This window comes from Gracilinanus agilis, chromosome 5 (genome assembly GCF_016433145.1).
Source record: "Gracilinanus agilis isolate LMUSP501 chromosome 5, AgileGrace, whole genome shotgun sequence".
Lineage (NCBI taxonomy): Eukaryota > Metazoa > Chordata > Mammalia > Didelphimorphia > Didelphidae > Gracilinanus > Gracilinanus agilis.
In genome coordinates this window covers 234,977,010-234,994,009 of record NC_058134.1, presented here as the reverse complement: position 1 = coordinate 234,994,009, position 17,000 = coordinate 234,977,010, and the positions used below count along the sequence as shown (strand labels likewise).

Here is a 17,000-nt window from a genome sequence, read left to right as displayed (position 1 = left end):
TGGGGGTATAAGCCCTGTAATGGAATTTCTGGGTCAAAGGGTATGGACATTTTAGTCATTTATTTACATAATTCCAAAATGGTCACACTGATTCTCAGCTCCACCAACAATGTGCTAGTGTGTCTATCATCCCATAACTCCTTCCCAACATTGACTATTTTCATCTTTGGTCATCTTTGTCCATTTTTAGGGTACATGGTAACACCTCAGGACGTATTGATTTACGTTTTTCTTAGTAATTATGAGATCTGGGCCACTCTTTTATGGGGCTATTAATTTTTCTTTTGAGAACTATATATCCTTTTATCACTTATCTTTTTGGGGAATGACTATTAGTTATATATGTAACATCCATTCATTGTTTATATACCTTGGTTGCCAAATCCTTATCAGAGAACTCTGATACCATGATTTTCTCCCCTATTCAACTACTTCCTTAAAGGAATCTTTCTGATGCAAATGTACCTGAAGAAACAAATGATAAATGAATGATAAGAATTATAACCAAGGTAGACAATGAAGAAAATGTAATGTCTCCAAAACTTAAAGAAGAGAGAGAGTGCACAGAATGCTAGGAGTAGTGGACGATGCCAAATGCTACTGAGTGGTCAGAGGACAAGAAATGAAAGGTCAGTGCAGCAGGTGCTTAGGTGGATATACAGGAGTTCTGAAAAACAGAGCACCAGGGACAGAAGACACTGCAAGAGACTAAAGACAGTGGGAGTTAAGGAACTAGAGACAGGAATAAGCTTACAAAAGCTTGTCATGAAAAGACAGCGAACAAGGGTCAAGGGAAGATTGGCCAGGTTTGGTAAGAAGACAGCAGTAAGGAGTGATTAAAGGCAAATGAGGAGGAAAATGACTGCCAAAGCAATTATAATTATTTTATATGGTTTTTATCATTTAACAATACAGAAAGTTACACGTCCTGTGTGTTGAAATTCTTTTCTCCATAATGGAAGACTGTTTAATTGTCCTTTTTTAAAGGGTTGGTACTAGAGCAAGTGATTCCTGGGAACTAACCATTGTCCAAACAAGGACAGCTACATCTCCTGCCAGGTCAGACAAGGGCAAGTTTCGAGATCCTCCCAGATGTTTTTCTCCTCTTTTCTCTGCTTAAAAGCCCTTTGGCTGTGCAGTCCCACAACCAAGAACGTGTATTCATCGATGACAAGGCATGTTATGGTGAAATGGCATTGGCCTTGGAGAAGGATGATTCAAGCCAAGACTAGGCTTGGCCACTTGTGTCCTAGCATACACCAAACTCCTCAGCCCCAGCAGGAGCCCCCGAGCCAGAAAACATCACTCACTGTTCTAGCTCCTCTCCGAAGTCCATGACTCTACCCATGAAGGTGGTCTTCCCAAGAAGTTTCTCAAGAAAAACTTAAAATGCCTCAGACCAGGGAGTAAAAAGGATTCTGTTGATAATAACAGCAACTAGCATCAATATAACACTTTCGAGTTTGAAGTGCCTTTACAATAACTCTCACGCCCATTTGGCAGGCAGGTGCTGTTACTGATTAGCTCCACTGGCGGGGCCACACCACCAGGCAGTGACTGGGGCTGCACCCCCTGGCTCATGGCTCCTGTCCACGAAGACTCCTCCTAATGCCCTAATGGGCCGCATGGAGCATCTTCCCAGAGGACTGGAAATGGTTTGACCTGAGTGTCAAGATTACCCTTTCTTCTCGAGTCATGTTTGGACGTCAAATTTTCTATTTGGCTTTGGACTATTCATGCTTTAAAGTCTTCTGTTTCATTACATATCCATTTTTTGCTCAATTTTGCTGGGCAGGTTATTTTTATTAGATATAAATACATACTCCACCAAAGTCCTGCTTCAATGAGGGCCCGGGGTACTTGAATGTTCTCCCAATAAGGGCAAGTCCAAGTAGGTTCTGGCCATTTTCCTTCTCCAGCTCATTTTATAGATGTGAAAACTGAAGCAAAAAAGGGGTGGAGGGACTTGCCCAGGGTCACAGAGCAAGCAGTGCCTGTGGCTGAATTTGTACTCAAGTGTTCCTGACTCCAGGCCCAGTGCTCTATTCACTGCGTTCTCAGATTGTGGGGTGTATGGGGTGTGTTCAGAGGGGCTTGCCAAGACCTTTTCAGGGTTGCTCGTCCACCTCTCACCTGTGGTTCCAAGAAGTTGCAGCATGAGCAGCAGTCACATCCCATAAAACCATCCCAGCAAGGGCTAAACCAAGTGGAGGATTAGGGACAAGCCTCAAACGTTTCACAGGGTACAAGTGAAGACTATTTGCAATATTTTCTCTGAGACCCAGGAGCTCTGGAATTTGCTATATTATTCTTAGGAGTTTTCATTATAAGATTTCTTTCAGAAAGTGATCAGTGGATTCTTTCAATTACTATTTTACAACCTAGATTTAAGATATAAGAGCAGTTTTCCAAGATCATCTCTTGAAATTGCCTAGGCTCCTTCATTGGTTGTGGCTTTAAGGTAATCCAGTAATTTTTAAATTATCTCCCCGGATCTATATCCAGTTGTTTGTCCAGTGAGATATTTCATACCTTCTATTTTTTTTCATTCTTTTGGTTTTGTTTTATTGTTTTTTTTAAATATTGGGGGCATTAACTTCCACTTGTCCAGTTCTAATTTTTCAGGAACTATTTTCCTTTAAGCTTTTGCACCTCCTTTTCCACTTTATAAGAAGTTTTTTCTTCAGTGATTTTTTTTTGTGCCTCTTTTACCATTAGGTCAATTCTGTTTTTTAAAGTGTTATTTTCTTCAATATACTTTGTGCTGATTCTACAAGCTAGTAAGTCTCTTTCCATAATTTTCTTGCATCTCTCATTTCTTTTTCCAATTTTTCCTCTACCACTCATCTCTTTAACTCTTAGGAATTCTTATTGGGCTCGGGTACAATTATTGTTTTTCTTTGAGGCTTTGCTTGTAGCTGTTTTGACATTATGTTCTTCTGAGTTTATGTCTGTCTTGCTCCTTTTTACCACTGTTATAGCTATTTTTGTTGTCTGCTCATTTCCCCAGCCTATTTCTTGACTTTGAACTTTATGTTAAAGTACTATGCCAAGCTTCAGACTTTTTCATGCTGCTGTTTTCAGATCTAGTTCTAGGGAACTATGAGTTTTTAATGCTTTCAAGGAGGTGTGATCTGGGAAGAGGCATGGGCACTGCTCTCCTGATACATGCTCTGGGCTTTCTCCAGGAAGGGCCCTATGGGAGAGGCGAGGGCACTGCTCTCTTGTTCCTCCTGATCCAACTTTCTTGTGGGTGCTAGTGCTAGTGCTCCACTTTGGTTTAGAACTGTGACCAGGACACCAGAATCCTTGAAAATAACCACAAAGGCTCCTCTCCACCCTGGAACAATAACCCAATACTACTTATGGGCAACAGAGTTGCCAATCACTGCCAACTTCACACAATGCCAGCAAAGGTTCCTCTGGAATCTCTTTCTGATCAGTTGTTCAACTTCCTTGCCAACTCTGGGCAGCTCCTGAACTGCTGCTGCTACCTCCAAGGGCCACAGAAACAGCAGGAAGCAATTAAAAATAATTCACACACACACACACACACACACACACACACACACACACACACACACACAAAAACATTCCAAATTACTCTACTAAAAATAAATAAAAGGAGAGGCAGAAAATAAAACTGTTTCCCGAAATTTTTCATCTGGAGTAGCTATTCTCCATCAGAAGAAATAATAATCAGCCGGGCCTTACTGCTGATCCTGCTACCACAGCATTCATCCACCATCCTGCTGAACCCCAGACATTGTCGTGTGAATTGCCAGGGAAACTTCAGGACTAGTAAGCCATGCCATCAGATCCTTCCGCACGCCTAGCAGGTAAAAAGGTATGTCTGTGGTACCTTCCCAAAACAGAATGCAAGCTCTTTGAAAGTAAGATCTATCATTCTTCTATTTGTGTCTCTAGCACTTAGCACACAGTACATACTTAATAAATTATTTTATTCATTTAGCCATTCTCTGACTCACCTAAGAATTTTACAAAAACTGAGCATATACTAGGAAATAAAGAACTAAAAATAATGAATAAAGGTAGGAATCCTAAAACATGTCTCTGAAAGTCCCTAATTAAATAAAATTATAATCAACAAACGAAATAAAATAATAGCTCATTCTTGTATCGTATTTTAAGGTTTGTAAAAATTTACTAATTTAAAAAACTTTTTTATTTTAAAATACTTTTTCCATGTTTACATGATTCATTTTCTTTCCCTCCCCTCTTCCCCTCCCACTTCCAGAGCTGACAAGTTGGGTTTTACAAATGTTATCACTTGATACCTATTTCCATATTGTTCATTTTTGTAATAGAGCAATCTTTTAAAGCCTAAGCCCCAAATCACATACCATATATACATGTGACAAGAAAAACTAATTTTGATCTTCATATCTGTACCATGCAAAGGAGAGACATTATTTCTACTTTATAGGAGCAATTCACCAATTAGCAAATGATTAAAGGATATGAATCTTTTCTTTTTAGAGGAAGAAATGAAAGATAAAGAGTGTTATAAAATAAATATGGACTCTTCTTGATGGTGCTATGCTCCTAGGGATATTGGTTAGGGAAGCTGTGCCCTTTGTATTTCCCTAGGCAGCTGGTGGCTGGGAACACCCACTCAGTCACCTTAGTTTGATGGTATAAGTTCCTTTCTAAATATAACAGTGCCCAGGCAGGACCCTTAAGGGTCAGGTAGATGGGTAACCCTTTCTGGTCCCACCTGGGGCTGGATTAATTAATATTATTGGGCTCTATTTGCCTTTGATTACGTTTTCATTTCACTGCGTTGCTCCCTCCCCAAGGGCCCTGATGTATTGACCACTCAGGAAAGTACTTAAATAAACTTTATCTATAGATGTTAAATAGGGAAAGGAATAATCAGGAACGAATCGGGGATAGGAGACCCTGTCACTAATGGCTGTGATCACTAATCCCTCAGGACTGCAGGCTGTTGTTTCAGTTAGGTGGAGCTTGTGGTCTCCCACTCCTCTGGTTCAGCTTGGCCACTGCCAAACCAGGGAGGGCAAACTGCTCAGTTGGTACAGATATTGTGATTTCTCTCAGCTTCCCTGTTCTCAGTTTGTGATATCAGCCTGCACAACCTTTAGGAAGAAATCCCTTAGGAAATCTACCCTCTTCTTCTTATACCTCCCTTCCTCCCTTCACCTCCCAGGCCCAGATACCTAATAGCTAATGATGATTTCAAATGCCTAAAAGATCGAGGGAGATTCAGAGAGGATCAATGGTCAAAGCTCAAAGACCAAAGACCTCTCCCACATGGCTGTGAAGGCCCTTTTTCTCCTCAGGCCAACCAACTTTCCCCTCTCCTAACCGCCTCTGTGAACATTCTGAGGTCTCCAACTGCCTTCCCCTGTCAATCAAGGTGAGACAAGCCAACTCTCAGAGCTTGAATATAACAAGAGTTATATAAAAAAATGTTATGAATCACTAGTAACTGGATGAATGCAAATTAAACCAATTCTATGGTACCACCTTACATGCACCATTTAGGCAAATGACAAGTTAGATGTGCTGTGAGAAAATAGGTATACTGTTGGTAGAGCTACGAACTAGTTCAGCTGTTCTAGAAAACAACTTAGAACTATACCCCCAAACTAGTTAAATTCTACATACCCCTTTGACCCAGTGATACTACTAGGTCTCTACGCAAGATATCAAAAGGACCCATAAGTACAGAATTATTTCTAACAAATATTTTCCTGGTGACAAAGAATTGGCACTGAAGGGTGTTCATTAATTGGGAAACAGCTGAACAAGTAAGTTATAGTTTACGTATGGGATGGAATACTATTGCATTATTTTAAAAATGATGAATTGGAAAAAAATTTCTTTAAATTTTAAAAATAAATATTTTTAAAGAAAATATTTTTGAAAAGAAATTATTAAGGAGATGGATTGAGAATAACCCAGAAACACTTGCATGGGCTGTCCTGATCTAGAGTGAAGTAAGAAGAACCAGAACAACAACTGATACAATAACAACAAGAATACAAAGACAAACAACTTTGAAAGACTTAGGATCTCTGATCAACATGGTTGGATGCCACTAATGTGGAAATTTGTTTTGCTCAACTATATATATTTCTAACAAGTTTCACTTTTCTTAATTTCTCAGTGAGTAAAGGGAAGAGAGAAAATTAAAAATAAAGCTGAACTTCAAAAAAATTGTTCCTGTTTTACAGATAAGGAAACCAGGCCCAGAGAAGTTAAGTGATTTGATTTGCCCAGAGTCACAAGACTAGTATGTACCACGGCAGGATCTGAATCCAGGTCTTTTGGCTCCCAATTACTACACTGTACTCACATCATATTGCCTCTGATCTATTAAAAAGAATAATGCAAGGAGACTAAAAAATGATACCCTAAATAATGAGTATGTCAAAGATCAAAACATAGAAACAACAATCACTAATTTCCTAAAAAATAAACTTATATCTCTTCAGGGATATACCCTGAAGAGTATTATTAACCAAAAAAAAAAAAAAAAAAAAAAAAAAAAAAAAAAAAAAAAAAGAAGAGAAATAACAAATTGAACAATTAAAAAATGTTTTGCAAATGAGTAAATTCTGAAGAAGAGTTACTCTTTTTCTCTCTGATCAGATCAAGGGCTTTAGAGCTAATATTTCTAGGATATTCTAGCCTCCTCATCATAGCAATTATTTTACATATTGGTAATGTGTAATATTCTCTCAGAAATGGTAATATTCTCTTCAAAAACTTATGGTTTTTATCCTTCCAAGGAGTTTAGTTTTAGAACAAGAAGAGATCTTAGATACCGCCTCATATTACAGAGGAGGAAACTGAGGTTCCCAAAAAGTGGGTGTCTTACCCAAGGTTACACAAGTAGTAAAGACTTGAATCCAGTACCTCTGATGCTAAATCAAAGCTTTTTTTCTATTGGACCACAGTTAACATGAGCCACTCCCAACCCCCAAATTATGGTTTTAAATTGGTCACAAAAATTAATTGGGGAAAAATAAACAAATATATTTACCATTATCCTTGCTACTGTTTTCTTCAATAGTCATTTGTTCTGCCAGCTCAGAAAGTGATTCATCAATGGTCTGGCTTCCACGAAGGGTGAGGGATAGTCTTCTCTTAAACTTTTTCATTCTACCAATTTATAATCTGGCTTAGAAAAGCCTAAAAAAGAAAAAAAGGAAAATAAATTATAGCCATGATTACTGGGATACTTAGAAAACATTCTATTAACTAGATCTTCAATTCACTGGAAATTTTTAGAAATTGGGATATAGCGGGATCTTCCTTAATCAAGACAATGTATTTATTTATATATTTGTTTTTATTGCTCATTTTGGCAAGAGAATGATCCTTTAAAACCAAAACCCCAAATCATATAACCAAATAAACAAATGATAAATCATATGTTTTCTTCTGCATTTCTACTCCCACAGTTCTTTCTCTAGATGTGGATAGCATTTCTTTCTCATGTCTCTCAGAACTGTCCTGGAGTGATAAAGAAATCAAAAGTATCAATAAGCACATGAGAAAGTGTTCTAAATCTCTAATAATTAGAGAAATGCAAATCAAAACAACTCTTGAGGTACCACCTCACAGCTAGCAGATTGGCTAAAATGAAAGAAGGGGAGAGTAATGAATGCTGGAGGGGATGTGGCAAAATTGGGACATTAATGCATTGCTGGTGGAGTTATGAACTGATCCAACCATTCTGGCTGGCAATATGGAACTATGCTCAAAGAGTTATAAAAGAATGCCTGTCCTTTGATCTAGCCATACCGTTGCTGGGTTTGTACCCCAAAGAGATTATAGATAAACAGACTTGCACAAAAATATTTATAGCTGTGCTCTTTGTTGTAGCAAAAAACTGGAAAAGGAGGGTATGTCCTTCAATTGGGGAATGGCTGAACAAACTGTGGTATATGTTGGTGATGGAATACTATTGTGCTCAAAGGAATAATAAACTGGAGGAATTCCATATGAACTGGAAAGACCTCCAGGAATTGATGCAGAGTGAAAGGAGCAGAGCCAGAAGAACATCGTACACAGATACTGATATATTATGGTAAAATTGAATGTAATGGACATCTGTACTAGCAGCAATGCAATGACCCAGGACAATTCTGAGGGATTTATGGAAAGGAACACTATCCACATTCAGAGGAAGAACTGCAGGAGAAGAAATTCAGAAGAAAAACAACTGCATGGACACTTGGGTTGATGAGAACAAGATTGGGGATGTAGACCTGAAAAGACCACACCCATGTAACTATCAATAATGTGTAAATAAGTCTTGACTGACCACAGCAGTGGAAATGCGAATTAGCTACGGTGGGGGGAAGGGTAAAGTAAAAATATGACTTATGTAACCAGGGAAATGTTTTCTAAAACTAAAAAATATTACAAAAAAAAAAAAAAAAGAAAAAAAAGAACTGTCCTGGATCATTGCATTACTATTAGTAGCAAAGTCTACCATATTTGATTGTCCCAGAATGTTTCAGTTATTGTGTATAATCTTCTTCTGGTTCTGCTTATTTCACTACACATCAGTTCATGTAAGACAACTCTTAAGAAAAGTTATTAGTGTTATCTAGGCACCAGAATGTAGTTTAGAAAACTTACTACCATTATCTAAGCATCAGAAAGTTAACCCAGAAAAAAAAAGTGTATAGTCATCCAGCAATTATGGAAAAAACAGTATGTGGAATGTTTGGGTATGTTTGCATAACAATTTCAAGAGTTCTACAGAAGTTCAGGGGGCCCAATGTTTTCTAAAGAAGCAATGGGATGAAGAAAAGCCCAAAGAGGTCATATAGCTAAGCCAGGAGCTAGAAGAGTTTGATGATAAATGGACTGAGCTATAGAGCAGATTTCACATTTTCCCAAATGGCCAACAAAGATGACAAGAAGTGAGTGGGATGAACCAATGGTCCAGGCATTTGGACAAAAATGGAAACCTCAAGAAAGATTATCAATCCTGGTATTCATTTATTCTGATCTGCCCTCTCATCAATCACAGGAGGCTACAAGAGATCTGAATGGATGAATAATTACAAAATAAAATATTCTAAGAGAATTTTTCAGAATTCATACTTGTTTTAGTTTAATAAGTCTTTAATATCACCCTCATGCCCATGAGATTAGCTAAGATGACATGAAAGGAAAATGACAAATGCTGAAGAGACACTATTAGTGGAGCTATGACCTAGTTCAACCATTCTGAAGAACAATTTGGAACTACCCCACAAAAGCTATAAAATATTGCCTTACCCTTTAGTCCAGCAACACTGCTACAAGGTTTATATACCCCCAAGAAAAGCAAAGGAAAAAGGCCCCATGTGTACAAAAACATATATAGTAATTTTTTTGTGGTGGTAAAGAATTGGAAATTATGGGGATGTCTAATAGTTAGGGAATGACTGAACAAGTTACAGTATTTGATTGTGGTGGAATACTATTGCACTATGAGAAATGGTTAAAGGGATACCTTCAGGAAAACCTAGTAAGACTTATATGAACTGATGCAAAATGAAGGGAACAGAACCAAGGGAACAATGCACAGAGTAACAGCAATATTGTAATGATGAGATCAACTATATAAGAAAGTAACTCTGATGAATACAATGATCCATCGAACTCCATGATAGAAAATGTTATTCACCTCCAGATAAAGAACTGATGGACTCAGAGTGCAGACTAAAGCATATTTGTTTTCTGTTCTTTGTTTTCCTTGCTCCCCCTGCCCCAGAACAGAGCTAATTCAGAAACATGCTTTGTATATTATATAATGGGTGTGGTATTTTTTGCCTTCTCAATAGGTAGGAGACTGAAGGGAAAGGATTTGGAACTGAAAATAAAAATAAAAATAAATGTTAAAAAATGTCTAATGGGAATTTCTTATCTTCTTATTCAATAAAACGAGCCCTATTCTCCCCTTTTCTATTGACTGACAAAACAAAATTACAGAAAAGGAAAACTGGAAGAAATCTTAAGAGATTAGTTTCATTCGACCTCTGAACTTGCAAACAAGAAATGGAAATCCAGAAAGGTTAAGAGATTTTCCAAAGATAACAAACTAAGCTAATTAATGGCAGGTTCAGAATAAAAGCCTAGGAAACTGGACCTTTACTCTGCTGGTGGTGATGCCAATAAGAATAATGAAGATTTTGATGCCTACTTGACTAAAAGGCATCAGACTACTTACTGAGCAATTTTAGTTCCAGGGTTGTCATTCCCCCACCCCATATCTTCTATATCAATCTGTCACTTCTGGCTCTTATCAGTATACCCATCTGAATCTTCCCTCAAAATGACTCTTTAATCCTTAAGTCTTCTAGTTGAAACTCTATCTGAATTATGTATCCTAGATCTAAGGACTCCAGTGAAGTGGACATCTAACCTCCATTTGAAGATGCTCAGGACACAAATAACATCAATATCCAGTGATTTAAAATATTATAATATAATGGACTCATGTTTCTTAGGATGCAGCCTAATTTTTTATTTCCCAACATCATTTTTAGTTATTTTCCAAATACTTAAAACTAGTCTTGCTTATCTGGATTTATTATTCCTAAATAATGGCAATAGGAAGCCTAAATGAAAATATTACAGTAGTATCTCTAAATCAGATATGGGTAACACCTTGCAGAGGAATTATCTACTGTCCACAAGTCTCCATTTTTACTTCTGATTCAACTCAAAACAGAATGCAGGTTTGATCTGGCATCAGACACTTCCTTGCCCTGTGAACCTGGGCAAGTCAATTAAAGCCCAATTGCCTAGCACTCTTTTGCCTTAGAACTTATACTTAGTATGTATTCTAAGACAGAAGATAAGGGTTAAATTTTTTTAAAACTACATTAAATGATGCTATGAATCACCTGTATTTTTTTCTTTCATCAACCCTAAAGCCCCTATTGACTTAAATCTTCTGTACAGACATCTGGATTTATATAAACTTTTTAACAGGACTAACTCAAAACATTTAATAAGTGTTAGCAGAAATAAGCAGTTAGTTGTTTCAAGAAATGAGTATCATTTCACTGGTTAGATTTATTAGTCAGGTACTAGCTACAAAATATTTTTTATATTAGAATGATATAGAAACTATATTAGCATTTGACAACAATACTATACAAAAGAAATCAACTATATTCTTGCACGTATTTGACAAATGCATTTTTTTCTTAGTCTATACCTGTGATTTTCTAGATAAATTCACTTAAAAAAAGAATGCATACTATTCCAAAGGAAAAGACTAAATGAATAGAGCAACAAAGTAGCACTATATATTGTATGCTTCTTTTTTCCCTTACTATTTTTTTAAAATTTGTCTCCATATGCTTTTATGTTTCTAAGCTTTTCAATCACTTGACACATTTTTTGAGAAGGGACCCCCAAATAAATATGTTTATAAATTATACTATTATTCTACCATAACAACATTTGCATGTTCCTAAAATATACATGGAGGGAAAATAAAGAGATAAGATTTTAAATGTTTTAAATATTTGTATTTTATTAGCAATATAAAAACCATTTTTGTTCACACTAAGAAAGAGTAATGTTTTATGAGTGATTTTTGATTATGTTTGTTATTTTTGAAAAATCTCTGTATATGTGATAAGGCCGGATAATAAATAATTCTTTGTTAGTAATTATTTGGGGAATTTAATCCATGTAGCTAGCCAAACAGGTCAACTTCTTTTTTAAGATTCATTTTTTTATTGGAAGTTACAAAATGTAGCAATCAAGTAAGAGCTCATAGTAGTGACTGAAGCTAACCACTCTTCTGCCAGAGGGGAGGAGGCACTATTCTCTGGATGTAGAGGGGCACCACACATAATGCCAAAACACCACAGCAAAAGTAAATTATCTGCTTCCTCTAAATCCATTCCTTTTTCCTTATGTGATTCTGCTTCCTGGACAGCATCAGTCCATGCATTTCACGTTTGGATGCTGCAGGCAGGTTTGACAGGAGCACGAGGAAGATGTTGGTCTGTTTGAGTAGATTAATATATGACAAAGCTGCAGCGGCAGGCTGGGGGCAAGTTTGTGAAGGATGCTGAAAAGTCAAACAAGAGTTTATGCTGGATTTTACAGTAGACCACAAAAAGGTACTCACTCCAAGATGGGAGTTCTGGAGTGAAAAAGGTCCAGTTTGCTAGGGCATGGTCTCTGGCAGCAAGAAGATGGCCGTGAAGTAGACTGCAAAATAAATGTGTGAAGAATTGAACTGAAACCCTGGGAGAAAGGGCAAGGGAAGTACCAAGCCTAATAGAATGTAAACTTTAGCAGAAGAGATTTCAAAGAATTTAGAGAACAATATGAAGGATCCCTTGGCCTAGGCAAGCCTTTTTTTTTTTTTTTTTAAACCCTTGTACTTCGGTGTATTGTCTCATAGGTGGAAGATTGGTAAGGGTGGGCAATGGGGGTCAAGTGACTTGCCCAGGGTCACACAGCTGGGAAGTGGCTGAGGCCGGGTTTGAACCTAGGACCTCCCGTCTCTAGGCAAGCCTTTTAATGCCATCAAAATTTTGAAATATTTGTCAAGTAACTACTGTGTACAGAGTGATGTTCTAGGCAGTAGGAGAGTGATCAAGTCCTGCCCTTGTGTAATTTAGAGTCTAAGAAGGAAAGACACATGTGGATGACTGTAATATAGCCATGTAGGCACAGCTAGAGAGGAACAAAACAAATTATGTTGGCAAGAAAAGAGAAGAGAGAGAAGACTGAGAACACTACAAGGAGAGAAGGGGCAAGGAGCAAGACAATTCTCTTAAGTAAAATCACAAATGACTTTAGGGATAGATGGCTTGCCAACCACACCAGGAATAAGCAGAAAACTAGGATAATAAACACAGTGAATGGCAGAATCACACATATTCGCAAAAATAAATTGTGATAGGCAGGAATAAATGTTATCTATCAAGAAAGTGGATGAGTTTTCCAAGGGATAAAATATGTAAAACGAACAAAAGTCTGAAAACTAAACCTTGGAAAATATCTACACTTATAAAGCAAGAAAAAAAATAGGATTAGGAAATTCAGAACAGGATACCATGGTAGAAGATCAGGAGAAGAAACCTAAAATAAAGAGCAAGTCATCAGCTGGGCCAAATACAAGTAGGGGAATGAGGTTGAGGAGATGCTCCTAGACTTCACAAAGGAGCCTTTGAGGGAAAAGGGGCATTAGAAGGGCAGGAATGAACACACAGACTGTACAGTTACAAAGGCTACATATGTAGTAACGAAAGAAAGGAAACAGAATTATTCTCTTTTGGGTACAAAGGTGTCTGGCCTGTAGCCTTCCAGACAATGTTAGGGTCAGTAAAACATTTTTAGAGCAAGGGTACAATGTTTGAGAAAGGGAAAAAGCTGTGACCCACCACATGAGAATAAAAAGCTAACTAGTCTGTAAACTCACCTAACAATTTGAAAATTTCTACCTTATTTTTGCGACCCTATGTGGGAAGATGGATGGCAATGTGTTTAAGGAGAGACAGGAACAAAGAGTTACTTAGGAGGTATGGGAAAGTTCACTTTCAATTTTGCTTTTTAAAAGCCATATAAAACAGCATCTTTAACTTCCTTTACCAAGATGCAAAACATGTTTTAGCCACATTAAAAGAAAAAAGGAAATGACATTTTTTTCCCTACACCTAGTGGTGCTATATTTGTACCTTAATTTTCCCTTCATCACTTCAACAAAACTTTTCATTTGAGCTCAAGTGTTAAGAAGCAGTATTCAATTCAGGATTCATTTCAGAAGAAGTCCCTTGGAAAGTCCAGGAATGAGAATGAAAGCCAAGTCCAACAAGTTCGAAACCACAAGAGAATGGTTCTCTGTTCAAACACTACTTGCCAACTAACCTAATCCCACATACTCCTTGGTTCTATTAACCTTGGTCCAATTAAAAAACAAGTTATTGAATACATAAAGGGATAACCAGCATAAACTAAAGCCAGAAACGGTTTAACAGAAACATAGGAACCTCAGTTCTATTTTTATATTCAATTTGAAAATAATTAGTTTAATATACTTAAAAAAAAAAAAAAGGCTTATTCTAGAAAAGCAAGCCAAGGCAGCTTTTGTAATTTGGTGATCTGAAAATGTTGGGGGCTTCAAAAGTCAGTGGTAATGTGGACTATAGGAAAGAAAACTGGATTCATAAAGAGCCTCCTTTGTTTGAACCTCTGTTCTCCTCCTGCCTATGTGGCAGACCAGAGAAGAATGAGTCACGTAAAACTCTTTGGGTCATTTTTCCCTTAGGTGCAAAGGTGGGATGAGTTACATAATCTGTAAGGTCCCTTCCAGCACCAAATCCTAGGATCCTCTAAATTCAAATGCTTAATATTTATTTTAAAATTTTTATTTTTCTCATTCTGCCCCAGCCCCTCATGGGTTATAAGGAGCAGAGAGGATTGGAGGAAGAGAAAATCAATTTCTAGTCATTGAATAAAATAAAATTTAATTACAGAAACAAAAACAAAGTTCAAATGCTTATGACACACATTAGATAAACACATCAACTTAAGCTTACTACAAGAGGTCAAATATTAAATGAATCTTTCATTGGAGGCTTACACAAAGGGTGCTGTACCCTTTGCCCATGGAATACTGAACTTATATTACATCTTTCCTGACATTGCAATAGGTCATATGAAAAATGGAAGTCAACAACCTGGAGGGGCATTCAAGAAAACTCCAGCACAACTGACATTCACATTAACCATTAAGGCTAACAGCACTGGTGGTCAAAAGAAAGCACAAGATTTACAGTTTGGGGGCTAATACAGATGGGCACCTTCTCCTCAAGTTAACTGTCTCTGATGTGCTAACATCAGCAAAGGAACCCAAGTGGTCCTGACTCAAGGACTAGGAGGAGGGGAGATGTAGGGGATGAGGTATCAGAACAAGAGTACAACAAAACCAAGGGCTGGGGAAAAAAGGTTATTAGAAAATACAAGATATCTGACATCAAAAACAGACCTGGAAAGTAAGTTTAGAGATAATTCAAGAAGGAATAAGCTCCTTGAAAACCCTAATTTAAAAAAAAAACAAAAAAACTGGACACTATTTCAACAAACCATAAATAAGACCCACCTAGAACTAAAGGACAAAGTGAAGATAGGGAAAAAAAAAATCCATGAGATCCCAAAAGAAACCCTTATAAAAGGCCAAGTCCTAGAAATGTCACAGCCAAAATCCAGAGCTCCTTACTTGAGAGGAAAAATCATGCCAGCATCCAGAAAGAAGCTGTTCAAGGACCAAAGAAATTCAGGCGGTTCTTACATGGGACACAAGTGTATTTCAAAAGGCAGGAGAGAATGACTTACAATTAGGAATAAGTTACCCTGAAAAGTAAAGCATAATCCCCCTATGGAGGACAAACATACGAATATGGAACAGAGGACTCACAGGGATTTCTGATAACGAGATCAGAGCCAAGCAGACAAACACAAGAGTCCAGAGAAACCTAGAAGGTAAACTATGTAACTAGCAGGAGCTGTTTGATGATGTAGTGCTAACATTCTAATGGGGAAAAAGAAGTGTGTCCTTTCCAAAACTGGAGGTCTTTAAATTGGGGCAGTAGTAAAAAAGAAAAAAAGCGAGGACCTGGGATGAGAATGATTCTGTTTTGAGGGCTTAAAGAAGGGAAAAAGAAGAGGGTGGTGGCAAAAAGTAAATAGAATATACTAGTGCAGAAAGGAGGAAGGGATGGAGCATATGAGAAAAAAAAGCTTGAACAAAGGAAAGGGTGAGGGGATCGGGCAGAGCATTAGATGAACCTCACTGATATCAAATGGACAAAGGGGAACTTAACACAAACACATACAATCAAGAGAGAGAGAATGGTCACAACAAGCAGAGGTCTTTCATAAAGTGGAGGTGGGGACGCAAAAGGGAAAACCAAAAAAGAAGAGAATCAAACTCTTAGGAAAGGCCTTAAATTGACAAGCAGAGACTGGGGAATGAATGGCTCAACAAACTAAGGTATATGCATGGAAAGGAATACTATCGCACTGTAAGAAATGAAGAAGAAAGGTAATTTCAGAGAATCCAGAAAGCAGGAATCGATGCCAAGTGAATGAGTAGAACCAGAACAATAAATCTGTAAAGAAAAACAACCTTAAAAGACGCAAGAGTTTTGATCGATTCAGGACCAACCCTGTCTCCAGGGGACAGGTGGTGAAGCAGCAGATGACTCAGCTCCTAACAAGCAGGGGGTGGATAGGAGATGAAGAAAAAGACAGACATTTTTGTATGTGATTATGGAGAGAATTTTTTTTTTTGCTTGACTGTTTATTGGTTACAAGGGCCCTCTTTTTCTAATTGTGGGGAAGGGGGAGATAAATGAGAAGTGAGTAAGGAGAATGATGTTCTAAGAGGCCATAGCACAGTGGATAGAGTGCCAGGCTTGGAGGTCCTGGGTTCAAAACTGATCTCTGACACTTCCTAGCTGGGTGGCTGAACAAATCACTTCACCCCAACTGCCTAGCCCTTACCACTCTTCTGCCTTAAATGTATATTAAGACAGAAGGTATGGATTAAAAAAAAAACACATGAGAACAGAAATTAGTACAGACAAGCAGTGCGGTTTTTAAAGTTATGAGTAGAATTTATTATATACTTTTAAAAAAGTAAAACAAAATGGAAATTAACAGATTCATATATAATTTTTTTATTCTGTGCATAGAAATGTCCTTTTTTGGTGTTCAAGTTCACACAAAAAAGCAAAAATAAAATGGATTATTTCTGCAAATCAAAATGACTACCATTATGATTTAACATAGCCTGCTGAGTAAGGCTCCCGAAACTCATTGCTTCATTTGACAAATGTTTATTAGATGCCTTCAATGTGCTGGGCACATGCTAGGAAAGTAGAGCTGCGGAGAACCAAAAAGAAGATCTAACTCAATTTTGCAGCTGAGGAACCTGAGGCCTGGAGAGGTTAAGAGACCTATTGGAGATGCCC

General features: G+C 37.5%; 1 protein-coding gene across 1 annotated transcript in view; it reads right to left on the bottom strand.

Moving 5' to 3' along the window:
- The window catches only part of CDK17 (cyclin dependent kinase 17), a 143,211-nt gene that overhangs the window by 76,032 nt on the left and 50,179 nt on the right, over positions 1-17,000 (bottom strand). The window contains exon 2 of the mRNA XM_044678329.1: positions 7,034-7,182. Coding sequence (XP_044534264.1) covers positions 7,034-7,151 — 118 coding nt within the window. The 5' untranslated portion in view covers positions 7,152-7,182. The remainder of the gene's footprint in view (positions 1-7,033; positions 7,183-17,000) is intronic.